The 27,316-nt window shown below is 34.3% G+C and overlaps 4 protein-coding genes and 1 pseudogene across 10 annotated transcripts; 2 read left to right on the forward strand and 3 right to left on the reverse strand.

Annotated features, from left to right (window-relative positions):
• Nucleotides 1-525: 525 nt before the first annotated feature.
• CRK42 (cysteine-rich RLK (RECEPTOR-like protein kinase) 42) lies at nucleotides 526-6,680 on the forward strand. Its single transcript, XM_089617960.1, has 7 exons — nucleotides 526-1,190; nucleotides 2,479-2,817; nucleotides 3,184-3,303; nucleotides 3,618-3,968; nucleotides 4,693-4,927; nucleotides 5,254-5,398; nucleotides 6,016-6,680. The coding sequence occupies exons 1-7, from the start codon at nucleotides 755-757 to the stop codon at nucleotides 6,385-6,387; spliced, it is 1,998 nt and encodes a 665-aa protein (XP_089474086.1). The 5' UTR covers nucleotides 526-754; the 3' UTR covers nucleotides 6,388-6,680.
• Nucleotides 6,681-8,594: 1,914 nt separating this feature from the next.
• LOC149406163 (Cytochrome c oxidase subunit Vc family protein) lies at nucleotides 8,595-9,070 on the reverse strand. The gene has a single exon (XM_089628795.1). It carries the CDS (start codon nucleotides 8,966-8,968, stop codon nucleotides 8,777-8,779), a length of 192 nt encoding a protein of 63 aa, XP_089484921.1. The 5' UTR covers nucleotides 8,969-9,070; the 3' UTR covers nucleotides 8,595-8,776.
• A 726-nt stretch (nucleotides 9,071-9,796) lies between these two features.
• Nucleotides 9,797-16,561, reverse strand: RCK (DNA helicase ROCK-N-ROLLERS). The gene is made up of 27 exons (XM_089618794.1): nucleotides 16,476-16,561; nucleotides 16,193-16,376; nucleotides 15,948-16,109; nucleotides 15,620-15,857; nucleotides 15,494-15,530; nucleotides 15,325-15,371; nucleotides 15,102-15,139; nucleotides 14,990-15,011; nucleotides 14,676-14,888; nucleotides 14,428-14,584; nucleotides 14,299-14,350; nucleotides 14,080-14,151; nucleotides 13,879-13,928; nucleotides 13,665-13,782; nucleotides 13,521-13,584; nucleotides 13,349-13,432; nucleotides 13,146-13,271; nucleotides 12,852-13,048; nucleotides 12,470-12,658; nucleotides 12,123-12,374; nucleotides 11,986-12,035; nucleotides 11,875-11,892; nucleotides 11,725-11,807; nucleotides 11,435-11,639; nucleotides 11,312-11,346; nucleotides 10,904-11,230; nucleotides 9,797-10,364 (listed from the first exon to the last, which is right to left on the reverse strand). The coding sequence occupies exons 1-27, from the start codon at nucleotides 16,544-16,546 to the stop codon at nucleotides 9,904-9,906; spliced, it is 3,552 nt and encodes a 1,183-aa protein (XP_089474920.1). The 5' UTR covers nucleotides 16,547-16,561; the 3' UTR covers nucleotides 9,797-9,903.
• Nucleotides 16,562-21,302: 4,741 nt separating this feature from the next.
• Nucleotides 21,303-23,913, forward strand: LOC149406165 (senescence-specific cysteine protease SAG12 pseudogene; annotated as a pseudogene). Its single transcript, XR_016296297.1, has 2 exons — nucleotides 21,303-21,786; nucleotides 23,214-23,913. The product of XR_016296297.1 is annotated as a senescence-specific cysteine protease SAG12 pseudogene (transcript).
• A 311-nt stretch (nucleotides 23,914-24,224) lies between these two features.
• Nucleotides 24,225-27,316, reverse strand: LOC149406166 (uncharacterized). Of its 6 annotated transcripts, none has more exons than XM_089618399.1 (6): nucleotides 26,924-27,307; nucleotides 26,351-26,442; nucleotides 26,032-26,261; nucleotides 25,842-25,889; nucleotides 24,952-25,197; nucleotides 24,225-24,408 (listed from the first exon to the last, which is right to left on the reverse strand). In XM_089618399.1, the coding sequence occupies exons 1-5, from the start codon at nucleotides 27,265-27,267 to the stop codon at nucleotides 25,000-25,002; spliced, it is 912 nt and encodes a 303-aa protein (XP_089474525.1). In that variant the 5' UTR covers nucleotides 27,268-27,307; the 3' UTR covers nucleotides 24,225-24,408; nucleotides 24,952-24,999. The 6 variants fall into 6 exon arrangements, with proteins under 6 accessions (XP_089474525.1, XP_089474620.1, XP_089474691.1 ...); XM_089618494.1 differs by lacking the exon at nucleotides 24,225-24,408 and having other exon boundaries at nucleotides 24,679-25,197; nucleotides 26,924-27,056; nucleotides 27,174-27,316; XM_089618565.1 differs by lacking the exon at nucleotides 24,225-24,408 and having other exon boundaries at nucleotides 24,679-25,197; nucleotides 26,924-27,056; nucleotides 27,204-27,282.

A 27,316-nucleotide genomic window follows, 5' to 3' on the forward strand; every position in this document is an offset into this window, starting at 1 on the left:
AGGAAAAAAAGAAGAAAAGAAAAATCAACGTGTGTTATCTGTAGAGTTATTCATATTATTTCAAATGAAGTCCAAGTCCAACATGTGCTAAGAGAAAATGATCAAGGGACTAACTAACTAGAATAAATTATTATTAGGAACGTAACACGCACCGAGTAAAATAAAAAAAATAAAAAATAAAACAGCAACAAAACAAATCATGCAAACAAAACGACAGAGACGTAGATAGAAAGCGTGGCTGCTAAATAATACATGGAAGAAGACTAAATCCAACCTTTTTATTTTAGGTCCTAATATTTACATTTAATTATTTGGAGTCAGGTCCTAATTACGCCACTGTTTAAAAATTACCAACCGAAGCTCGTTTGTTTGATTTCCTTTTTCGTATTAAAAAAAAAGAATAAGGAGAAGAAACAAAGAATCACTTGAAGAAGTCCCAAGTCCCCAACATTCAAATAATTAAAATAATAAACGAATAAATAAATAAAGAAGAATTTTAAAAGAAACCATCACACACCTCTTCTTCTACTTCTTCTTCTTCATCTCTGCTCTGTAACACAATAAAAATGATATTCATATTGACAATTTAAATTATATTAATATAAGTAAAGCAATTATAACCTTTTGCTTTTGGCAACACTTTTGCCTTCGCGTCTTCGCTTCCGCTTCCATTTTGCTTCTTCTTCTTCTTCTTCTCTGCAACAAAATATCCCTAATAATATAATAATTTAAATAATATTAAGAAGGTAAAGCAATGAAATCCTTCTTCTTCTTCCTCTTCTTCTTCGTCTCGGCTCTGATCGATCGGTGCTTTTCCGATCCCCGGACGACGGAGGCCCGGATGTTCTGCGGCAAGGGAAAACCTCCGGCGGGAACGAACTTCATTCCGACGTTCGTGGAAGAGATGGAGAACCTATCGAACGAGTTGAACCGGACGCGATTCTCGACTCACCTGGTGAACTCGACGAAGACGCCGCCGATGTACGGCCTCGCGCAGTGCCACGTGGACCTGTCCCGTACGGACTGCCTGCTGTGCTTCGCCGTTCTCCGGACCGCCCTGCCGCGGTGCCTTCCGGCGACGGCGGGCCGGATCTACCTTGACGGCTGTTTCCTCCGTTACGACGATCACAGCTTCTATCGCCAAGCCTTAGACCCCTCCCGAGACTCCGTCAATTGTTCCTCCGCCGCTAGTGAGTTTTTTTATTTATTTATTTTATTTTTATTTTTTAAGTCGTTAATAGTGTGTCTGTAAAAAAACCAGAAATGAATTGACAAAATTACTCAATCCAAACAGGTAGTTAGTCGATAGTGAAGTCCATGAAATACTTCCGGTTGATGAAAAATTTGTTATGAGGATTTTTAGTTTTCGCCGGACAGTTTAGCATTGATTTGTTTTTTAATTTTTAATTTTTAATTTTTTGAGTAAACCAGAATTTTTTTTTTTTTTTTTTTTTGAGGAAAGTAAACCAGAAAATAAATTAACAAAATTTCCAAATATGTAATTATAACGTCGGCTGTTGATGGTTGACGGATGGTTCTATTTCGTGGAAATACTTCCGCTGGATGGAAATTTTGTAACTTTTTACATCGTTGAAAAACTCTTACCGTCGAATTAAATTTTTGTTGGAGATTTTTTGGAGATTTTTTTTTTTTTTACAAATAATTAGCAAGTTAGCTATATTTGCATTGCTAATATAGCCAATTTTTAGTAAAGATTTGATAAATAGCCTAGTCAACGTATTTTCGTCGGTAAATTGACTAAAATACCCTATTTTATTTCTCGTCCAGTGTGTAAATAAAATGAGGTATTTTAGTCAATTCACGTGTGTGAATACGTGAACGTGGCTATTTATCAAATATTTACTAAATGTTGACTAAATAGTAATTTAAAAGTGTAAATATGACTATATATTTAATGGACCATATTTTCTATTATTATTAGGGGATATGGTGGCAAAAATACCCGATTTTTAGACAAAACACTATTTATATATTCATTTTTTTTTCTTGGGCAAAAATACTCAAAGTTTCAAATTTAGTTACACGTAAATACTTTGTCGTTAAAATTTTTGTTTGAACTTAACGGACCCACTATACTGTAACATGTGATATTTTTGCCAAAGAAAAAAAATTGAGTATATAAATAGTATTTTGACCAAATATTAGGTATTATTCCCACCATTTCCGCTTATTATTATAAATTGTACTAAATTGATACAATTGTTCAAGAGTTATCTATTTTTTTTTTTGAAATTGTATTATAAGGGTTTGTTAATAATTGGAAATTAGCTAGTCACTCTTATTATTATCATCTAAATTGTCTACTCTTATTATAATTTGCCACGTAATTATTAACCAAACAGTTTTATAATCGACAAGTTTCGTGTGGCTTAGTTAATTATAATCTTCAAGGATAAAATTACTCAACCCCGAACATAAATTTTTTCGATAATTAGTTGATTGAGGGTTCTATTTTAGTTTTTGGCGGATCAGAATCGAGACCGGCGCCGGGAAAGGAGCGAGTGCAAGGGGCGGTGGAGAGGGCGGTGAGTCTGGCGGAGAGAGACAAAGAGTTGTTTGGGACGGCTGGGGTCGGAGGAGTGTATGCTTTGGCGCAGTGTTGGAAGAGCGTCGGGGAGAGAGGTTGTCGCCAGTGTTTAGCTGCGGCTGCGAATGCAGTCACACAGACGTGTCGCGGGGCTAGGGAAGGGAGGGCTTTCTATGCCGGTTGTTATTTGAGATTCTCTACCAATAAATTTTATGGAGATCGGCGTCATAGTGGTGATGATGGTGACGCTGACGTTGATGACGTGGACAGTAAGTTTTTTTTTTGGAATTGACAACCGTGAATAATGAATACCTAAGGTTTTATTATAAATCGAGTTTTTTTTTTGTGGAATTTTTTGAATTACTTAAGGTTTTCAAGGAACTTTATACGTTATCGGTTTTCAGAGAAAATTTTACGGAAATTCGGTTTCAACAAAACATCGGATTTTGTCGGAAATGGATAAGATTTTTCTGGTTTTCACTTGATTTTACGTTTTTGTCAAAATTTCGAGAATGTTCACAAGTGAAATTAATTAAATTCATTTTAATTTTTTATTATAAATGTTTTACACGTGTGTTTTTTGTTTCATAGTAAATTTGATATTGATATTTATATCTGCTCTACTTATAATTCAGCCTTTTCCTCGAGAAGAAGAGTGATTATAGCAATTGGTCTTGTCGGAGGATTTGCCTTCATGGCTTTGGGTCTCTTTGGTGCTTATGGGTATTACGCAAGACAAAGAAAGCTTAAAGAAGGTAAATTGTATTTTTTTTTTTTAAATCTTATTCGTCACGTTGTCTTAAATACTATGTCATTGTCATATTTAAAAAAAAGTTATTGCAAACATTTAATGTTTCCTATACTATTAAAATACATCAATTAAACATATGTTTTATTTATAAATTTGTGCTAAAACATATCAAACATTTATTTTGAACCACAATCAATAAAAAAGTAACATTTTAGTACAAAGTTGTAACTAATCTTACGAATAAAAGACGAATTTTTGTTTTGTTTTTTTGTTTTTTTTATTAATGCTTAATATGTCACCTATTTTCTCTTCGAGTAGCGCGAAAGAATCTCGGCCGTGCTTCAAGCTCGATCAACAAGTCGAGCTTGAGTTTCAAATACGAGACACTCGAGAAGGCTACGGACTACTTTGGGGTTTCTAGAAAGATCGGACAGGGCGGGTCAGGGTCGGTGTACAGAGGAACGCTCCCGAACAGACAGACCGTGGCTGTGAAGAGACTAACGTTCAACACGAAGCAATGGGTCGATGAGTTCTTCAACGAGGTCAATCTCATTAGCGGAATTCAACACGAAAATCTCGTCAAGCTTCTCGGTTGCAGCATTGAAGGGCCGGAGAGCTTGTTGGTCTACGAGTATATCCGAAACAAAAGCCTTGACCAATTTCTCTTCGGTAATTATCGTTTCTTTCTCTCTTTAACATTCAATTCAATTGTGTATGCATTTGCAAAAAAAATAAATAAATATATTTATGAGTTGGATTGTGATACACCCTTTAGCTGAGAGTCTATAATATTAATAGCTAGAGAGTGAGTTAATTATGCAAATACCTACATAAAAGCCGTTAACATTCAATTGTGTATGCATTTGCAAAAAAAAAAAAAAAAAAAAAAAAAATTATGAGTTGGATCGTGACACACCCTTTAGCTGAGAGTCTATAATATTACTAGCTAGAGATTGAATTAGTTATGCAAATACATATATAAAAGCCTTAAGTAATGATAATGGAAATCAATAAAAGGAATTCAACAAATTAGTTATTTTCTTCCTAAGTTTTCTTCCGGTTGTGATACGATCTAGTCCGATTTCAGATCAAGTTATATATCATTTTAAGGCTTTGAAATTTATTAATGGAATGAATATTTGTTTATTATTGTCATGTTTATATTATGATTTGTAGAAGTTATTAATTTTTTAGCCATTTCATGTGATACACTTTATGAAATTTGAATAATTTATAACATTAAAATTTAAACCAAACCGAACTCGTAAGCGATCTTGTCCGGGCCGATTATTTATTTATTAAGACCGGATAAAACTCTATGAGCATTTAAAGCAAAAAAAAAAAAAAAAATTATATGTATGACTTAATTATATGTATGTGTGTGTGTGAACAGATAAGAATAAGGTTAAAGTTCTGAATTGGAAACAAAGGGTTCACATAATAGTTGGGACGGCAAAAGGGCTTGCATATCTTCATGGAGGGTCTAAATTGAGAATAATCCACAGAGACATCAAAAGCAGTAATGTGCTTTTGGATGAAAACTTGACTCCAAAGATTGCAGATTTTGGGCTTGTCAGGAGTTTTGGAACAGACAAGACTCACCTCAGCACTGGAATTGCCGGTACACTGTAAGTATATTATTAATAATAAAAAAATTAAATAAACACATTTTCTATATTAACTGACCATACTTTGCTCCGATGATGAATGACTTCAAAATATTAGTCCTACGTAAATTTTAGAAAAATTTAAACTAATCCTATTTACAATGGTAAAAAAATTGTGAGTTTTTACATTTCAGATATATATGACTACAGAAATGCCAAAAATATTCAAACAAATTTTTCTTTTTACACGTATCATGGTCCACTACATAAACAAAATGGGATTTTATTTTATATGATAATGTAATTGCCAACCAAATTAATGTGATGTGAACTGAATTGTGATACAGAGGATATATGGCTCCAGAATATCTGGTTAGAGGACAGCTCACAGATAAGTCTGACGTGTACAGTTATGGTGTGTTGGTTCTTGAGATCGTCTGTGGTAGACGAAACTGTGCCTTCACACAAGACTCTGCTTCTCTTCTACAAAGAGTAAACCAATTCTCTCTAATCACTAAATTGGAAGATTTCGCTAACGGGCTTTTTTTTTTAATGGACCTAAAAAAAGTTACTTTTACTCTAAAAATAGGCAAATTTGGATTTGACTGAACTTACTATTTATTATAATTATTTTTTGAAATTTCATAAGCTAGTAATTATTCTAGCAAAATGTTGTAGGTGATCTCAATAATTTGTTTACCCTTTTTCACTCCATTCTTTTTTTCTTATATTAGTATTTTGAGTCTCTATCAAAAACCTTGCAACAAAAAGATCCTGTTAGATATAGGATTTTGATTATTAAGGTAGATTTTTTTTTCTTTCTAAAATGAAAAGAAATTGAGCAGAAAGTAAAGGCTATGCAAAAAAAAAAAAAAAAAAAAAAAAACACACACACACACACACAATGTTGGTCAATATTAAAGAGAAAAATCTTGTCAACCTAGGTTAATCTTAGAAGAGTTTTTTAAACTATTTTAAAAACTTGTCTAGAGAATATAATTTAACCATTTGATTAATTTTAAACGTTTAGGAAAATATTAAATAAATATAATATTTGATTTTTTTTTTTACCTAAATTTCAATATTAAATATGTGATTTTTAAATTCAGGTATGGGAGCTTTATAAATCGGATAGATTGTCCGAAGCCGTGGATCCGAGCATGAAAGGTGATTTCACGGCGGACGAAGCTTCGAAAGTGCTCCAAATCGGGTTGCTTTGCACGCAAGCTTCGGCTTCTTTAAGGCCATCCATGGCTGAAGTGGTTTCAATGCTGTGCAACAAAGAGAGAGAAATTCCAAACCCAAATCAGCCACCATTCCTAAACGCCAGCGTTTTGGACCCACCAAGTAGTTCCACAAGGTCTTGTAGCTCACAAAGCCTAGTCTCAAACTCAAACACAGCTCAAACCAAAGCTGAAGTGTCATACACTTCCACAGAGATCTCTAGTTCAAACAATTCAGATGGTCCCTCAAGAGTGTGATCAAAATCATCAAATTAATATAGCTTTTCAAATTCATAATTAGTAGCACCACCAAGTCACTAATGATAACTTCACACCCAAGTCTCGTTATTATAAGCAAGCACTTGATTGTTTGTAGTGGAAAAGTTAAAAGAAAAAAAAACAGAAAGAGAATCTCATTTACCTGCTATTTTTTTTTTTAAATTTAGTTTAGTCATGTAGATATAGTTTACAAATTGTTTAAAGAGCTTGGACCATAGTAAAACCTTGTAACTACAATTTTTGGAATAGAATCAAGCAATAAAATGCGGCAAAATTACGCCGATTTTTGCTTGTTGTTTGTGTTTTTTTTGTTTCGCTATAGTTTTTTGTTGTCCGTAATTTCAGTGACATTTTTTTTAAATATAAAATTTTACATAAATGTTGATGAAAATGAAATAAATTTGAAAGTTGTCGCAAAAGATCTCCGAATTGATATGATTTTCGTTGATATTGTTGACATTTTTACAATGACTAATTTTGCGGGTATTTTCTTTTAAATTTATTATTCTTTTTAAGTAAGAAAATCTATTATAAATTTTTTGGGACCACAGTTCATTTTTTTGCCATGACTTGATGTCTACTAAACTTGTAGGCCTCCATAAATTTCAAAAGCAATAGAGTGGTAGTAGTTGGTAAGGGACCGCTAATTAGTTATGTATGATGTTACATTTTTCTCTAATAGCCTTCTTTTTAAGACAAAAGAATTGCATTACTAAAATTAGCATCATGATAGCTTGAATAAACAAAATAATTTGTAGTACGCAATTTTCTGCTTCTACAAAAAAAAAAAAAAAAAAAAAAAATCAAGATAAGATTGTTTGTGTCACACTGAATAAAGAGAATGTATCTATATCTAAGTTGAGAAAATAGAAATAATTTTCTGGGACCATTTTTGCCGGTTTTCTAGACAGAAGCCCTCAACAGTAACATACCTATCCACCACATCAAAATAAATAAATAAATTTTATTAATAATAAATGATAATCCTATATATGGTAGCAATTGCATGAAATTATTCGTTACAGCGAAAAATTAAAATATACCTTTCAAATCATGTTTTCATGACATTAATGTCCATCATTTCAAGACATGAACTAGAAGACATTTTAGAAGTACTTGAAGGATATATACACACACATTCGCACACAACACCTTTACACGAACACTTACATTTGCTGCTATAATTAATGACATTATTTAGTTAAATATAAAATAGCCCACACTCTACTCTTTAACACACCACGTATATTGATAATAATGCATCCACATATAGTTATACAGACCCACCCACTTATTATGTTAATTAATGTCACAAAATCTAATAAATTCCTTGTCCACCTGCAATAAATAAATATGGTAACTTTATATCGAAACTAATACGTGTGAATTTATATATATATAGGAATAGAAAAAGAGAATTTTCATTGGGGTCAAGTTCAATTTTTATATCTATTCACATAAATTTTAAGATTACGCACATTTTTATTATATTGTTCTTCAAAATATAGTTTTAGAAGACAATCTTGACGGCATCAGCAACTTATGCAGTATTATTTCGGTAAGACCAAAACTAGAATGGCCAAAATAATTTCATGCCCAAAATCAGGCTTGAGTCAAGCTTGTGGAATACATTTTCTTTATAGTGTAACTTTGCACTTCTCGAACGTCTTGAAAGTTATAGACAAATATACACAAACATAAATTCATATTACACCAAGAGAGAGTGAAGTTCATACACTAGGCAAGAGGTGAAAATTTTCTAATCATGACATCTATACCCAATTTAAAATTATTTTCAGTGTATTGTTCGGGTAAATTATATGTAAATGTGACACATTATTATGAGAAAAAAAATTATGAAACTGGCTAGGGACAATTAGTATCATTTACATATAATATTAGGACCTCTACTCATTAGTTTCTCTTCTATGTAGTATTTTCCACGCACATAATCTCAAACATCCATAGTTTATTTTCTTCTTCTTTTAGTGAACACATTTTCTTGTAATTTTTTCTAGTGGATACACTATAGTAGGTAACACACCTATATTTAATTTCTTTTCAATTCTACAACAATTTCTTCCTTTCTTTATTTTCTTTATTAGGAAGAAATAAAGAATAAAAAGGCTATTGATACCAAAATTTAAGAGTTCAATGCAAACATAGAGTAAATAAGCGCACATCTATTCTAGATTAGATTCCCTCTCATCTCATGTCTAGTACAATGTACAAAGACCCTCAAACTACTAACAAGTTTTAGTGTCTCTTCTAAACAGTTGAAACAAAGCACAAAGTCCTATTTAGATAGAACCATAAATAAAAGACATAATAATAATGCTATCTCTTTATTTCCTTTGTTTTGGGATGATTAAGTAGTAGTATCTTCTTGAACCACAACACTGGCTTCACCTCTATCAAGCATATCATAAAACTCCCTTCTTCTTTTTTGGACATTCCAATGATGCCTTTTCCAAAGCAAGCCAGCGAATAGCGAAATGCTTAATCCATACACTATCTCCTTTATGATACTTGGACCTTTATACACAACATGTCGTGTCATGTCTAGTAGTACTTAATAATAAAAAAAAAATTAACTAGTGTACTTAAATATGTATGAACTGGATTGGTTACCAAATGACACAAATCTTGAAGGGAAAAAAATAATAATACCAAAACGATCTTTAAGCTTTGAACTAGCTAGTGATTGTAATTTATGCATGTATGTACCTCGGATGGGAAGGAGGGGTATAAATGTGCTGATAGTAATTGAAAATAGCTACAAATTCGATTATCTGAAGCGAGTAATGGAGAGTTTGAGTTGGTTCAGTCAATTTTGATGTTTTTCGAATTCATGTCGAACATGCAATTGAGTATTTTTAGACACGTATGTCAGGCCTAAAGCTACAAATCTACTCATTTTCTGTCGTTTTTCTATCTACCGTCATCTAAGTTTATCTTTTTTTTTCTTTTTCTTTTTTCAATTCTTTTTGGTTGTCTGTCGTTTTGTATTATTTTTGTATTCAGAAGTTTCAAAGATTACGAAGAACACTGCTACTCATACCGTCTAATGTAGTATTCAAACTTAATTTCTTTTTTGGATCGAGCAACAAAAATTGATACCGTGCATTACGAATTATAAACCCGTCTGGTAACAATATCTGATAAGGTATGCAAGTTGTAACGATCTGACCGTGTAATTCACTGACGTGGAAAATAATTGAAAAAGAACGAGGACAATTTTTTGTAAATTTTTATTTTAAAAATAAAATGCGTAGATGATGTGGATAATTGATCTACATTTGTGTCCAATTCATTGACTTCATTCCCATTAGTAGAGTCATCGGTGATAGTTTTCCTATTTGTGTCCATTACATCGAAGTCCTCTCGTTATAATTTTCATGTCGTTTTTCGATCTCTTGTCGTTTTTATCTCCTGTCGTTTTTTATCTCTTGTCGTTTTCTCATGAACAAGGCAAGGAAAACTAATCAAGAAAAATCACAGAAATGAAAAGACACTCTCAAACCCTAGAAACGACTGTACTTCCTTCGCTTTCCTCGGCGTTTCCATAGAGCAGCGCTGACTCTGCGACAAGCTCGGTGAACTCCTTTTACCTCCCGTGTCGTTTTTCGGCCTCGATACTGAAAACGACACCGTTTCAGTCAATGGAGAGTCAACGCCGGCTTTGGAAAGTCCATGCGGGTCGTGTTTCGCTCTCCTTCCCGACCCGAAATCGGTCTCGTAGTTTACGAACTCTCTGGTTTCTGGGTCTGACGTCATCATCGTCGTCATGTCAAACACGTCATCATCGTACGTTTTCGAAGCCAAGGGTTGTTTTGACTCATTCAAGAGTTTAAAGTCCTTTGCTTTCCGCCGGATGTGATCGAATATGGTTGTTTCGGTCAACGTTTTGACGATGCAATCTTCACGTTCCGGAGAAAGCTCATCTGCAGTAATATCTGATAAAAGAATTTTAATAACAGAAGTTTCTAATTACAACTTATCCCACGTTTGTGAAATTTTAATGATTAAAAAAAAACTAATTCACGAGCAAAATACTCTTCAATGATTGATTTTGTGATATTTTAGTTATTTATTACCTACAAAATGAAAACAACATAATTTGTTGATAAAAACGTAACACTAAGGTAAGTTAATTTCTAACAATAAAAGCACAAAAAAGAATCAAACAATATTTTCTTAATTAAAAATTAAACAATTTCAGATTGTTATACTTAAAATTTCTTTTAATAATATTTTGTAAACTAGAAATAAAGTATATTAATTATAAATATAATTTAGTGTCATTCAGGTATTAGATTTTCTCGAAATATATATGAAGTACGGAGACTATATATAAAGGAGATTAAAAAGCTACAAATCAATTAATTTAAAAATCAAAACATCTCTCCCTCCCTTCAGACTATTCCCGCTAAAATATCGTTAGATAAAAAGTACAGAGACTATTTACTTAAATGAAAAGCTTGGTATTGTTCACCTGTTTGTTCGGAAGATTTATGATTTTCGACATTTTGTCTATCCTCGGGAAGTGTCGAAGGCTGACACGGATTCTTTCTTGCTTTCAAGCTTCTTTCCATTTGCTCAACCACTTCTATTTCCAGAGACTCAAACTGCTTCTCTCGAGTGCGTTTCCTCGCCAAGTTCAGTGTCTCGTAATTTGAAGGAGAATACGACAGACTCGATGAATGTGGTGCTGCGAAATCAGGGAAACTTTTGGCCTTTTCACGTATGTGATCGAATATACTCTCCTCCGTTGCCATTTTGTTCCCACCTTCGTTGACTTCGACAACACGGTCAGCTTCAACTGTCAAAGATGAAAATGTGATCTTTAATCAAATGAAAATACAAAATATTACGGAAAGAACGAATTGTCCAATCTGTATACCGTCTTCGAACTCGTCTAGAAGGTTGAAACTCGGCCTGAAATAAAGGGGAAAAAAATTAAATTTCAACCCGCGAGAAAAAAAAAAAAAAAAAAAAAACTTGGTAAGGAAGATAAAATACTTGCATTGAATCATCGACAACTTTGGTCGAGTTCTGAAGATTTTCGGACACGGCTCGAGATTGTGTTTCATTGTTATCGTCATCGTCTATAAGATATACTTCCCGAGTTGGAGCGAAAGAGGAAGATTGTGGCTTTATTCCCTTCACGTAGTTTGAGTTCATATTGCTGAATCTTGTTAATATAAGCTTTTGGTGGAGATCAATGCCAACTACAAGAGTAAAAGAAGAAGAAAAAATGCGTATAAATCACTACTGAGTTTACTTGCAATTCAAGTAAGGAAAGAGGCGTTTAACTGTATTCTTCAAATATGAAATCAGCCTTCACGGTCAGCTTTCCTTGCAGGGGGTTTGACACATGAATCACTGTGCTGTAGGGGCTGCAGTGAAAAAGGTAAAGATTGCATGAAATTAAATATAATCAAGGTTTTAAATAATTTTTCTTACCTTGAGAACTCATCAACTCTGCAAGGTTAAATCAGATAAAAAGTTAGTTTACACATGATTCTGGAATAACATGAACAAAGTCTTGAAAAAAAAAAGGATGGTCCAAGTCACCTTATTTTCTCATGCAAGACGATTGTGTTATCTTCTTCAGAACCAACAATCTGTCAAAATCAGGGTCCGATAAGAAATTATCAACCAAAATCTCGTCTCCGAATTGATGAAAAATAGTCAAGGGAATATCGACGCACCATGTCAGCGTAATGCCGTTTTGTGGAGTGAACAGGTTCTGATTTCCTCGTTAGTGTCAGCACGAGCCTTGACTTCCCTCGTCTCTGCGACTCACTTTCCTCGAGCTTAATCTCGACTCTCGGTGGGAGAGAGAGCAAAGAGTCCTTGATTTGGTTCCCAAAAGGGTATTTTCGTCCAGTGACCATCTCTACTCTCCGTGGATCAGCTTCAGCGAGCGTATCAAACGATTTAATCTCCATTGAATGTAATGCCTGTATAAACGAGAACAAGAGAGTCAGCCACAGGTTATAAATATATATATATATATATATATATATATATATATATGTATATATATCCACTAGACCTTGGCTGTGACCATGCCGATTCCCGGTAGTTGTTTCAGTAGGTAAGGACTATCGTCCCATAGTTTTTGATGCAATGACTTGGATAGAAGAGCACAGTTTAACGCTCCATTGTAGTTCTTCTTGTAAATGAAATATTCCTTCATGCATTTGGAGATTCTGCACCCGTTTGAGCACACAGAATTCAAGTCCTACGACACAGAAACCATTGCATTTCCTCCTCAGTGAAGCTAGATTGAGCTTTTACACAGCGAATGTATATACATAGAATCTAAGATTATAAAGTTCTGATTTTGTGTCATTTTAGTGATCTAATCATTAAAACGCTAAATAAAATCTTTATGAGTACTCACACTAAAAAAAAGCCTAGATAGTAAACAAAACCTGGGTAAGAGATAAATCATGGATAGAAGGATCTCCGGTCAAGCAGTCATTGACCAGAACGAACAACTTCTCTTCTCGAGTTTGGATTCGCTTTTTCCGCTTCCCGTTATCACTGAGAACATGAAAGCGCAGCCGCGCTTCTTTATCAGCATTGACGTCATTCAGAAGCTTTTTCTCGTTGCGCCTGAGTTGTATCCCTTTCATTTTCCCAATCAACCACTCTTTCAAATCAACAACTCAGACAAACAGTAAGATATTTAACAGACATGAGTTGTGAGTAGATTTTAGTATTACATGAAATTTCCTCGGCCCGTGATACAACACATAGCGCGTCTTCCAACGTGCAGTTCGTTGGGGTCTCCATTATCAGTTTCATTGTGTCGAATTTCAAGTAATATCTCGTCATCAACCTTCCAGGCTCTACAGAAAGTAAATGGTTAGATGAAGAATTTATTTTTCGCTACTTAACAAATCATTATGGATTGTGTTAATGATACCTAATGGCTTTAAGAGGAACCCATCTTCATCGGTCCAGATCATTTGATGTTTGGATAGCTCGTTCACTTTCTGAATGCAAACCTCTGATCAATGTAGCATGGTCAGGAATCGTACAAAAAATTGGATGTGGTTTTTCTTTTCCTTCTTCCACCAGTGAACTGTGATTTGTACCTTGAAGATGTTTTTCTATGCGATCACTAGCAGTCCCTTTCTTGACCGCATAATTTCCAGGGTTCTGATCACGTCACACTCCCACAAGTAAGGAGATGAGAAAGTCCACGTGGAATACTATTATCGGTGGCAAAAAGTTCGTACCTTTTTCATCCTCACGTACAAATATGAGCACTTCATCCATTCAATTGCCCTTGTAATGTCAGATACATTCAGTTGAACTACCTCAGCAGTTAAATGCTCCGTTAAACATGGAAGCAATCTATAGTAAGACATACAAATTAGGAGAAACTTATCGGTCTGGTTTCTAAAGTCGAGGCTCATCGCATTGCAAAAAATAACAAGAGTTTTTACATACTGTGATTCCACCATTTCACACCCACTCAACAGATTCTCATAGAGGTGTACCTGTGTAAAATCAGAAAAGAAGACAAATGAATGATATCTTCCCAATACGATAAAAGTGCATTTCGGTATTCATATGTAGCTAAAAACGGGAGAGCTAACTGGTTAATGTAGAGATGAAAAAATGGAATCAGTAAAAGAAGGTATAAATTACCGTGTCTCGTTTTGTCATGATTATAACCATTCCCGTATCGTCAAAGGGTGGCCGGCCTGCCCTTCCACACATCTGCAAGACATCAAACTCAACTGCATAGTGTAATATGACTAGAAAATTAAACTAACCGTTCTAATAAGCACAGTGGTTTAGTAGTAGATGAAGAAGTGATATGATATCTTATTGTGAAAGCGTACAGAGTATTATCGTCACACACACCTGTAGTAATGTGGACCTGTCGTACTCCATGTACATACCCTTTTCCTTGTTGCTGTGAGAAAATACGAGTTCGGAGAGGTGAGCAAGTTTGGAACACTTCGTGGAAAAAAAATTGATTATTCGACATACAAGTGCTGCGTTGACTTGATCACAACTGTATGTGCTGGTAGGTTAACTCCATGGGCTAAAGTATTTGTTGTGCACAGAATCTGAACGTCGCCCTTAAGAAACAGACTTTCAATGAGATTTCGGTCCTTCAGGCTAAGTCCCCCATTGTGATATCCAACTGAAAAACCAAATATATTTTGCGATATGATAACCGATACCAATCGGGCAACGGATAAAATCCTCCAAAAAAATTTAAACTATCTACGTACCACCGTAAAGAATATAGGACTGCATTTGTTTGTCACCACAAGTTAGAGAAGCTTCCCTAAGCCTCTCTTGCTGGTCTTTGTCTTTAATGAAGGGATTTGAGTGACCAAGAGCCATTACTGACTGACAGAGTCGCTGTGCAGCTTCCTGAGCTCCTTTTCTAGTTGAACAAAAGACTAGGGCAGATTTTCCTTTTGAATACAGCATGAGAATATCTGTAGATGTAATATCATATGATTGGAGAAACACGTATAAATCATTTTCTCATACCATAATTTACGTATTAAATAAGAAAAAGTTGAAGTTCTCTTCTTACCGAATATAAAGTTTTGAAGGCGCTGAACAACGGACATGAACAAACCATCAGAAATCGTGACTGATGGAAAACAAGAAATTTATCTATAAAAAGTTCAGGACTAAAAGCTTACCTTCTCGAATAGAAAGTCATTTTTTGCTGGTGTATAACCTGCAGAAGAAGTACATAAATGAATTGGGATTATGAGGACTCTATTTTGACAACAAAATACCCTGTATGGGATATGCCTAATACCATGCAGTTGGATCATAAAATGAATATATTTCATTATCCTACTTGTATTATCACTGGGGTAAAGCTTTTTCTAAGCTGGTCAATGCAGAGAACAGGCATACCAAAAACTTTAGTAGTCAACTTCACAGGTCTCATTTCTTCCCCAAACCTGTGAAGACATAACCTCAAATTTTTAATGCCCCAACATCTCACCAATGTTCACATATACATGTATATTTCTGTATCTATGTATCTTTCTATGCGTCGTAATAATACTTGAAAGAAAGTTACCTTTTGATTCCTTGTGGAGGAACCTCGAGCCATTCAGCTGAATTTCAAACGTGAAAGGAGTGAAAAAAATCAGATTGGTCGTTGCTTTGAAACACAAAGGATTCATATATTCCAAATCAATCTTACCAAGGTCCTCGACATTTGGAATTGTGGCAGACACAGCGAGTAGACGAACTCGAGCCAGGGAACTCGAACTCATATCAGACCTTCGAGCAAGCATTTTAATCCGACTGACAATCGCCTCCAAAGCTGCTCCGCGTAGATCGTTCAAAAGATGAACCTCATCAATAAGTAGCAGCGCTATGTCACTAAAGAAGCTTAATCCCCCGTCTTTAATTCCATGTCGAGTTACCGCGTCAAATTTCTAGTTTTAAAAAAAAATTATTAGACACAAACTTGCTTCTTCTTTTGTTCATATCCATATCAGAGTAAAAACAAAGAATCCTCTCGTCACCTCAGGAGTGGTTAGAATAATGTCCGCTTCTTGTACATTCGATATGTTGTAAGCCTCATTATCTCCAGTCATTTCCAAACAATTCACACCCCACGGCCCAAATTTCTCGCTCCAGTGGCGAAACTTCTCCTGAACTAAAGCCTTAGACGGAGCTATATATATCTACAAATAATAAAAACAAAACCAACATTGATCACAAACCGTTTTCGTGATATGGCAAGGTAAAAGAAAGAAAAGAAACTTACAGTCTTGAGAGTTCCCTTGGCATGTATAGTCTTGGTACCCTCGGAGATGAACCGAGAGAGAAGTCTCAAGATGCAAAGCTCAAACAGCACTGTTTTACCACTCCCGGTCGGTGCTGAGACGACCATATTCACATCCGAATAGAAACAGCCTGGAAAACATTCGCTCTGCAGCGAATTGAAATACCTGCACAAATAACGAGTTCGTCACTAATTCCCACACATTAATACAGACAGAGAGCGAGTTTTTTTTTTTCTCACAGCGTATATATAACTTGCTTATTACCTAAAGCTAAAAGCGGATCGAAACAGAGTAGGCAAATCCAATACAGACTTCAATGTGTACGAATCCATCATCGCTCTTATTTCTTCAAACAGCTGAGGCAAGACGAATGAAGGAACAATAATTGTGAATCCGAACTGTTGATTCTCTCAATCTCAGGTGGAAAGTCGAATTCAATTTTGATTGAGCTGGAAGCTAATTAATCGAATCAGACAGTAACAAATGCATCGAGATCTCATCAGGTTTCTCTAAGTTCGTAATCAAATGCCTCAAATAAAACTTCGAAGACTAAGTGTTAGGAAAATTCTCGGAACTAAGCTAATAGTCTGTCAGATTTTACGCGAATTTCGTGACTTAAAAAAAAAAACCTAGTTTCATGTATGAAATTCATAAATTCTATAAGTTCGATATCCGAATTCCAGAAAAATAAAGTAATATGCAATCGACATAAAACTTAAAATGTGCAATGATCGCTTACACTGTTACAGCCATAAGTATCGAAATTAGCAATGAACCTTCCAAAACAGCTTCGATTCTTGAGCGAAATATCTATCTGAGAGAGAGAGAGAGAGAGAGAGAGAGAGAGAGAGAGAGAGAGACCTTGACGAGCAAAACGTTATTCAAAAATTGGAAGTTTGTGTCAAAATTGAAGTGTAGCTGTAGCCTGTATTGTACAGTGGGGGCGTTTTGGCGGGAGATTCATGACCTGTAAAACCAAAAGCGAAATTTATTTAGGGACTAAAGTGCAACGTAACGAGCCATCAACGCTATATATATATATATATATATATATATATATATATATATATATATAAGATAAAAATAAAAATAACCATCAGCGGTAAAGAAATGCTTTAAATGAATAAATTGGTTGAAAATTTTAACAAACTATCTTTTTAGCTCAAATTAATTAGCAAAATGACGAAGTTTTAAACTGAAGAGCAAAATAGCTTATAAAGTTGCAATAAGACTAATGTACCCCTTGATCGCGTTTACATAAAAAACATGCACACACATTTCTTCATATTCGAAAATAAAGTTCTGTTTTTTTTTTTAATTTCTGATTCCGCAACTCCTTATCTGCGATTTCGAATCGCCTTGAGCTGAGCTGAGGTGGGATTCTGATTTTGTTTACTTTTGATTTTGTAATAACATTGAACTAGTTCCCGAAGTGAGTTTTCATTTGCAATTTTTTTTCCAAAAAATTAGGAAAATCGTCAATTTAAATGTTTCATGTAGTTGTTAATGTAATGTTGCACTAAAATGTTGACTTCTATGCACCAAAATGTTTCATATATTTTCTTTCTCTTGTCCGTTGGATTTAGATGTTAATGTAAGGTTGCACTAAAATGTTTCATATATTTTGTCTCTCTTTTCTGTCGGATTTTGATATTAATGTAAGGTCTATCGAATGCCACCGAGAGAAACGAGAAATACATGTAGAAAATTAAGAAATACACAAGTAAAGATAAATAATGAAGATAACAAAACTTCAACAACGAAAAAAGGTTAGGATATTGATGAAGATGGTTGACTACATCGATTGCTTTTCCTCTATGACTTCTATTGTCTGCCGTCTTCAAAAGGAGAATTCAGAGAAGATGAAAATAAGTGTGATATAGGCTAAACTTGGTCATGGGAAGGGAAATTTAAGAGAATTCTATATTCTCTTCTCTTTCTTTATGGGAAAGAGAAATTTCTCTTCTCTTTTAAATGTGGAAAGAGAATGTCCCTTCTCTTTGCATTTAAGGGAAGAGAAAAAAAACCTCAAAATATATTCTCTTCTCTCTCTTCTTCTCCAAACCGCAGGTTTATTTTTTTTTTTTTTTTTAAATCTGAACCATTGGATTTATGACCGTTGGAGATCCAATGGCTCATAACTTTTGACCGTTTCAGTCCAAATATTACCGTTTTATATCCGTTGGAACTCCAAAAAATTTAAAAAAAAAATTCATTTTTAACCCCCTCATTTCTTTCTCTATAAATACACTCATATATCTCCAATCTTTTTTCACAAAACACTCTCAAATTCTCTCATTCTTCTACATCTCTCTCAAAATTCATTTCCCATAATTATAAATTTTATCATATAGTAATAATTTTATTATACACTTCAATGTCCCGTAAATCGTCTAACTCGTCTCGATCCCATCATCCGCCTCCTTTACCCCAAAACACACCTCTCACAATTCCTCCACCACCCCAACATTCCCCGACCATCCAATTTCCTCAAAATTGGTTAGGATTAAACCAAATTCCTAATTTTGAAAACACCGAATTTGACCCGACTCCATTACCTTCATCTTCTTACCAACCTCCATCATTCAACATAACCCATTACGAAACCGAGTTCAACCCAAATCCCCTATATGTTCAACCACCTAGTCAAATTCAATTTCAAGTCCAAAATTCCCAACAAGCTCGAATACCACAAGAGGATGATGATGAAACCCAAGATCCTTATATAGTATATCGACAATATGAAAGTGAACATATTAACCCCGAGGAGGAGGAGGAGGAGGCCAATGAGGAGGAAGACGATGAGGAGGAGACCGAAGAGGTGCAACCACATCATCCTCCAATCCAAATACCACAACCAAGACAACAAGAGCAAAGACACCGAAAGAAAAGAAAGGCTCGATCCCACGTATGGAAATTCTTCGAGCAAATGGGCGAGGGCTCTACCCGTCGAGGAAAATGTCTAGCATTTGGAAATGTCATCAAAGCTCAAAATGGCGTGCAAGGAACTTCTTGTCTAAAACACCACTACAAGAAGTGTTCCTCGATTGGTTCTTCAAGTAATGTAAGTATTCACGATCCCTTAGAACATAGGACACATTTAGTTGAGTATATCATATAGCTAAATAGCTAATTTAAAGTAGGGTGATGTAATTAAATAGCTGATTTGAAATTATGAATTTGCAAAATAGCTAAGTTTTGTCTTAATTTAGTGAAATAGTCAAAATGTAAAACAATCTGGTTTAAAAAAAATGTGACCCTAAGATTAATTTTTTTTAAAGTGATAAATTGCTATAATCGTAAAAAAAATTTAAACTTGGCTGTTAATAAAATTTTGAAAACGTAAATTTGGCTATTTTGCTGAAAAGTTGATGCTTTGACTGTTTTGCTAATAAAAAAGTTTCAAATGGAATTTTATACAATTTTCCTTTAAAGTAATGGATTTGCAAAATAGCACTACTACAAATAGCTAAAATATGCAATAATCAAGTTTTAAAGTAAAATTTGATCATAGAATTATTATTTTTTAATTACTAATTAAATTACTTATAATAATCGTCAAAAATTTTAATTTGAGTGTTAAGATTTTTTTAACAACGTAATTTTAGCTATTTTCCTGAAATTTTGAAACTTTTATTATTTTGTCAATTAATTAATCTTAAACGACTATTTTGTATAATATTTCATGTCTCTACTGGTGAATGATGGTATATGTATGTCTGAAAGTGAATATGAGAGAAAAAGATCCCAAGAGAATGAAGATATGAATTAATTTTGGAGGTTTTTTTTTATTTGTAATAGTAAAAGATGTATATAACTTTTCAATAATTAATAGAAAAAAAAGGAAGCATTCAGGGTAAATGTTTATTTTTAATAACCATTATATATTGCATTTAGAAAAAACCTAAAACAAATGACATAATCTCCACAATCCTCTTTTAAAATGTCAAAAAGTATGGAGGTCAAGTCCTGGATATGTTAAAAGTGATTGAAGATGACGAATCATTATTCTTCATATTACTTAAAAAATGTGCATTTCTATGATAATATAGAATAATTTCAATCACATACACTCAACAATCATCTTTTAAGATTTGCATAAAGTTTTCTCGGATAAAAACGAGATAATGTAGAAAAAAAATGGGGATTAGGTGTACATATCGTCTCATTTCATCTTTCATAATTGGTCTTTATTATTTTATGTGCAACGAATTGGTTTTACAATTCCTATTATGACTCTAATGAAGAAGTTGTTCGAAAATTTCAAATGGTTAACATATATTAACTAATATTAACCTTCGAACCGATATGATTTTAGGTTTTTTTTTGTTAGTTGATTTGATTTGTTGTCGTGTAAAAGTGTTTTTATTTTATTTTGCGATTTTTTTTAAATTTTGAAAGTCATTTTTTTTTCTTCTCTTTTTGTAATCTAATTGGTAACTAATAAGGGTAATTATATCAAATCTTTTTTATATTTTTGTTATATAACAAACATTAAATATCTTGTCACACTCAAGTCTCAATTTAGCTAGTTTACCGTAGCAACCTTAACAAAATTATGAAAAAAAAACTTAGTATTCAAGTATTTTGACCAAAACAATGTAAATTTTTTTTCAAAATTTTAGTCATAAAACCGTCCTATTGTTATAATAACAACCCTCTTGTTATAGATCATATGTCAATCACATGGCATATGTATCATCCAAATTGAAATTAGACTCAAAGAATGGCTGCAATCCGATTTAATTTATCTCGGGAAAGGTGTAACAATTAATGAACCGAATCGACTATAAATAGTCTCATACTGATTTTCAAACACTGGCTTTAATTATTTTTAGTCACCTTGGACGTTAAATTCATATGTAACGTTATATAATAAGAAATAGTCTCCCGTAAACTTCTGCGAGTTACAAGGCTCTCACCACAGGTCTTGAGCACAACTACAAGCCCTATATTATATAGTAACATATTTATTTGAACGTACACACAACCAAATCTTCACATAAATCACCTCTCATCATTTTTCTGAAGAACTCAGAAAGTAAAACAATAACAAAGGAAAGAAAGAAAGAAGAAAAAAAAAAATTGAAAATGATCATCATCACATTCCACCGAACCCTAATAGTAGTACTAGCCGTTATCATAGGGTCATCAACCCTAACCCTAGCCGAGCCACGGAGGCTTCTAGAAGAATCGGCGGCGGCGAAGAAGAAGCACGAGAGTTGGGCTTCGAGCAAAGGAAAGGTCTACGCGAGCGCGGCGGAGAAGGAGAAACGAGGGAAGATATTCAAGACCAACTTGGAGTTCATCGAGAAATTCAACGCGAATCCGAAGAGGTCGTTCAAGTTGAAAGCCAACAAGTTTGCGGATCAGAGCAAAGACGAGTTCCACAAGAGTCGGACCGGCGGGTTCAAGATGACAAACCTAACGAGGGAAGTGACATCAGCGACGATGAGTTTTCCGGCGGCGTATAAAACCCTAGACAACGGAGATTATTCCTCCGACTCGGCTTCTATTCCTTCTACTGTTGATTGGAGGAACGCTGTCAATCCCATCAGGAACCAAGGCGAATGTGGTAAGCAGTAGAGAGAATTTTTTTTTTTTTTTTTTTTAATTTTTGTGTATATTTTTCCTTTTTTTTTTGTTTCTGCATGATCATTCAACTTTAAATACAATTAGGGAAATAATTGATCGAGTGACTAATTAAGCGACTAAAATTTAGAGATTTGCTAAATGGTTAATTTTTTGTAAATTCGTTATGGTGATGTGTCATTATTTAAACGTTTTTAACATTTCATTTTTGTCATTGGAGTCTGATGTTTATTTATAATTATTAATGAATAATGAATATTTATAACTATTAATGTCTTTTTAACTTTGTTAATAAAATTTCGTGGCTATTTACTTAAAATTTTACAAACTATATGAAAAAAATAAGAATTTTCATATTGTTATATATGTAGACAACCCTTAGGAAAATATCAAATGTATTTCCAAATCAAGTTAATATTTAATTCAGTCTAACATTTTCAAATATATATGTATATATAATCTTATGTTTCTCTCATTGATTCAAATATATTCCTTCAACAAAATAAAATAAAAAAAGTAATAAAAAAATTACAAGTAAAGAAAAAGACTTTGTACGTAAAAGACAATAGATCCATGTGATATACTTATTTTAAGTTTTATTCATCGAATATCAGAAGTAAATATAAAATAAATCTTGCGTAAACTAGGAGACATATTTAGTATAAAAAAAAAAAAACGCATCTAGTATTCTTCCTTCTAAGACAAACTATATATTTTAAATTTTAATATACTTATTTAAATTAATTCATAATTACAATTTTTATTCATTGGAAATCAAAAGTGAAAAAAAAAATGAAATAAATCTTGCATAAAACTAGGAGATAATATTCAGTCATTTTCCTTTTAAAAAAAACAAACGAAATCTAGTATTTTGTCCTACACATGAACATCAGTTTCTTGTGGCCTAAGTTACGTCCCCATTAGGCTTTATGAGAAATTGTCACAACTACTATCATTTCAATAACATTTTTCAATAATCCACTAAAAATACTACTTGGTTTTGTGTGAAAAACTCAAAATATCATTCACTTTAATATTCCTTACATTTTGATCAAAAACCAAAACTCAATTAATATTTATCTTTATTAATTATTTTTCATTTAATTGATTTTATTTCTCTTTCTCTCTCCCTAACCGAGTTTATTCAAAATCTCACTCTCACCGATTTCTCAAAATAAAGATAAATATTAATTGTTTTGGATTTTGGTCAAAATGTAAGGAATATTAAAGCGAATGGTATTTTAGGTTTTCCACACAAAGTCACGTAGTATTTTTGGCCAAAATTATGTTTTAGTGGATTATTGGAAAATGTTATTGAAATGGTGGTAGATATGACAATTTATCCTTCTTATATATTTGCATTACACATCACACAAACTCACCGTACGTACGATACACGCGCGCACACAGGATCATGCTGGGCGTTCGCGACCGTAGCGACGGTCGAAAGCGCGACGTACATCAAGACCGGGAACCTCCCGCAGCTCTCGGAGCAGCAGCTGGTGGACTGCGCCCGCGGGACCTACACGCACGGTTGCTCGAGCGGGAACCACGACGAGGCCTACGCGTACATCCACGACAACAAAGGGATCGCTTCCCGCTCGAGCTACCCGTACAAGGCCAAGGCGGGCCCGTGCTCGGGGACGGCCCACGGGTCGGCGGCCCGCGTCTCGGGCTACGTGGACGTCCCGGCCAACGACGAGGAGGCGCTCCGCTACGCGGTGGCCCGCCAGCCCGTGGCGGCCTTCGTGGACTCGAGGGGCGACGAGTTCATGTTCTACGGCGGCGGGCTCTACGACGCCCCCTGCGGGACCACGCTCGATCATGTCGTGGCTGTTGTCGGGTACGGGGAGACCGACGAAGGGGTTCCCTATTGGCTCTTGAGAAACTCGTGGGGTAGTGACTGGGGCGAGGACGGGTACATGAGGCTGCTCAGGAACGCGGGCCCGCCTGAGGGACATTGCGGGATCGCTATGTACAATGCTTACCCCGTCGTCTAGTAGTCTTTTTTTTTTTTTTTTTTACCATGTATGATCGTCTTGACGTAATAAATAAGTAATATTATTTTTATGGGAGAGAATGCTTCAAAGTTCAAACCGCATTATTCTGTCTTGACAGATTAATTTTTTTTTTTCCTTTCTTGAAATGATTTTAATATAGAGAAATTGTCCCATTTGCCACAAATTTTATAACATTTTTCCACTTTCCACCAAAAATTAATTTGGGTCAAAATGTCACAATCTATGTCAACAATGTTGACATCTATTTTTGCCCTTCACTATTAGATGTCAACATTGTTGACATAGATGTCAATATTGTTAACATATCGGTGGCATTTTGGGCCAAATTAGTTTTTTGGTGGAAAGTGAGAAAATGTTATGAAATCGGTGATAAATTTGGTAATTTCTCTTTAATATATTCGAGGGCTAGTGTATCTATAGATCAAGCAAACATGTGTGTTCAATAATATGAGCGATAAGAGTTGTTTTTGTGTGGGGCTAGTGAGTATGACCTTCTGTCAGTGTAAGTGGATGTGTTTACCACTGAGCTATCTTTTTCTTCCGTACATATCTCATCGAGACGATTTTATTGTTTGGAGAATTATCTGCATATATATCAAGTAAACATGCTTGTTCAATAATATATATGCAACACGATTTTGTGGTGTTATGCGAAGCTTTTTAACTTATTGAGAGGAAGAAAACGATCTCTGTTATTGCTTGATATAGAAACATGAAATAATAATAATATTTATTTATGGAAGACTTAGAATCCTGAAAATATTCTTATCCTAATAAGGAGATTGAAGAAATCTCACAATTTGATAGGTATAATTTGAACTAGTATTACTAAAATCCTAATTCGACTTTATACATAATGTAATTCGTTTTGAATGTCAGTTCAACAAAAGGTTAGGCCTTAAAAAAAATTGAATGGTGGAGATGCACCATTTCTAAAAATAAATAAAAAAACATTCACCCTTAATTTTTGTTCTAAAACAGAAACGTTATCAAATGTGGTATGATTGAGGCTGCCTGGAAATTCTATAAGCAAACAAAAATTTATCAACTCTAATTTATCGTATGAACAACCATGTGCATGGTTACATCTCTTCAGAATCATAGTAATGGTATGCGTTTTTTGTTACCTCGGAGAGCTTGACTGTACAGTGAAAGAAAAAAATGGAACTGTAAATTCAGCGTCCCATGTTTCTCGTGTATTGACGTTGCTTGATTCTGAGAAGAGAGAACGATCCCTCTCTTATAGAAGAAGAAGGCAAAGCCCACCATCCGCCGAGAATCCCGACCAGCGTGAACTTTTGATCTCTCACTTCCACTTTCGCCAAACAGAGAAGCTTGTAGTCTCGAACTTCGACTTTGTGTGCATATAATGACTGGAAAACGAGGAAAAACGGCGGTGAAAACCATGGAAAAATGTAGCATAGAAGATTTTTATTCAACAGTAAGCTCAGAGGCACTTTCCCAAAAAAACAAAAAAAATATCGACTAGCATAATGTGATTTCAAATACCAAGAACGTATTTCCCTTTATTGATTTATTTATGAGTTCATTAGGAAAATAGCCACAACTTAAACGTTTGATATTGCTTAATAGCTAACGTTTGGTAAATCTTAGGTAAATAGTCATTTTCATGTATTTACGGACGTAAATCTTAGATAAATAGTCATCTCCATATATTAGGCCGCGTCATTATTCACGGCTATTCACCTAAGATTTACCAAACGTTATTTAGCAATGTCAAACATTTAAGTTGGCTATTTTCCTAATTTTTTGTTTATTTATTATAAGTTGATTCCAGAAAACAATACTATACAGGTCTCTCATGGCTATCGGCAAGCAAAATATCAGCACGGGACATACTCATATGATACAAAAATATTAAGGTGATTTCAGCTCATATGTTCAAGCCGGGTTCCCCGTGTTACCGTACAATCACTAGCAACATTGAAATCATTGTCCAAAACTCGAAAAAAAACTGAATGTTTAAGAGTTCCAACCATGCACAAAGCAAACACACCTTTGAATGATACAAATGAGGCTCTTGATGCATAAATAGACGGCAAAGCTGCAACATTTGAAGTCGAAGGTACACAGTTCAGAAAGAAGAAGAAAAAATAGGCAACACATCGCCAACATTTCAACTCGTGTTATCAAATAGTAGAACTACATCGGTTATGATTTCAGTTTTAAAAAAAATATGTACTAACCTCGTTGACAGAAACATAGACTGAGAAAGGACTAGGGTTAGTGCTGAGGAGGAAAAGAACGGCTTTGAACGCAATCATCGCCAAAGGGTCGTCCGAGTGGGAGATCATGGTGAGAAAGAAAAACACGGGAAGCCATAGTTTCTTCATGAATCTCCATATGAAATTTGGATCGTCTTTTTCGCCTGAAGAACTCCACGATTCTGAATCATCATGACCCAGAACATCGAGTTCTACAATAAAAATAAATAAATAAAAGATTCAATCCCAAATCAGCAACAACAACAATAAAAAGCATTCCAGCTTATTAGTCCTTACTTACCATCCATAGCGTATGAAACACGAGACAAAAAGCTTATCGACCCAACTACAGCGCACACAGCAAGAACCCCACTTCCTATTCTTACTTTATTACTTCCTGTAAGAAAGCAAAAAATGAAAGAGTCAAATTAACAGTTAATCTAGGCCCTGAGGTTTGTATTTTCTTGTGTTGTTTGGATCGAGGAAAATTTGAGGGAAAATGTATAACTAAACTTGAGATTATTATTTTCTTTGGGGAAAAAATGTGTGAGAAATAAAAATCCAAGAAAAAATTCTCTCAAGTTATCTTTTGACCTCAAAACACAATAGAGAATTTTAATTTTCCCTCACATTTCCTTTAAATTTTCATTTCCCAATCATAAAATCTGAGTTCCTTACAAGCGTTTCTTTATCATATTGGAAGCATAGGATAAACTCTGCAAACATCCTCTAGAAACTCAGGAATAAAACCTACAAAATAAGGACTAAATAAAACACTTATTTGCATCAATATAGCTACTGATTTACTAGTGTTATCCAAACAATTAGGCCACTTCAAATGTAAGGCAGTGTAAAAAAAATTAAAAAAATACACTTTCCTGAGGAACAGCATTTGCGAAAAGAAACTCCATGAGTACTCAAATTGCACTGAATTCCTGAGAAACGACTTCGAACTACAGATCCAGAGCCTTTCGCGAGGCTTGTAAAAAGTCCATATTTGGCATAGACTGCGAATTGAATACGATAAGTTTCGATTTCAGTGATCAGAGAAAATAAAACTGAAGAGCAAAGCTTAAGAATCAGTAACGAGAAAAAATTCGAAGCACGAGAAAGTTTTGAGTTACGAAATTTTCTAGGAAGAGAAGGAAAGGAACTCGAATATGTGATTGCAGCGAGCGATTGCTTGAGCGGATGAAGAAAATTTCTGGAAGACGACATTTTTAGTCTGTTATTTCATCGAAAAGAAGTAAAGGCTTGAAAGACGATC

The sequence above is a fragment of the Urtica dioica genome, chromosome 1, assembly GCF_054948205.1.
Source record: "Urtica dioica subsp. dioica isolate 48M chromosome 1, U.dioica_male_clone48M_v1_H2, whole genome shotgun sequence".
Lineage (NCBI taxonomy): Eukaryota > Viridiplantae > Streptophyta > Magnoliopsida > Rosales > Urticaceae > Urtica > Urtica dioica.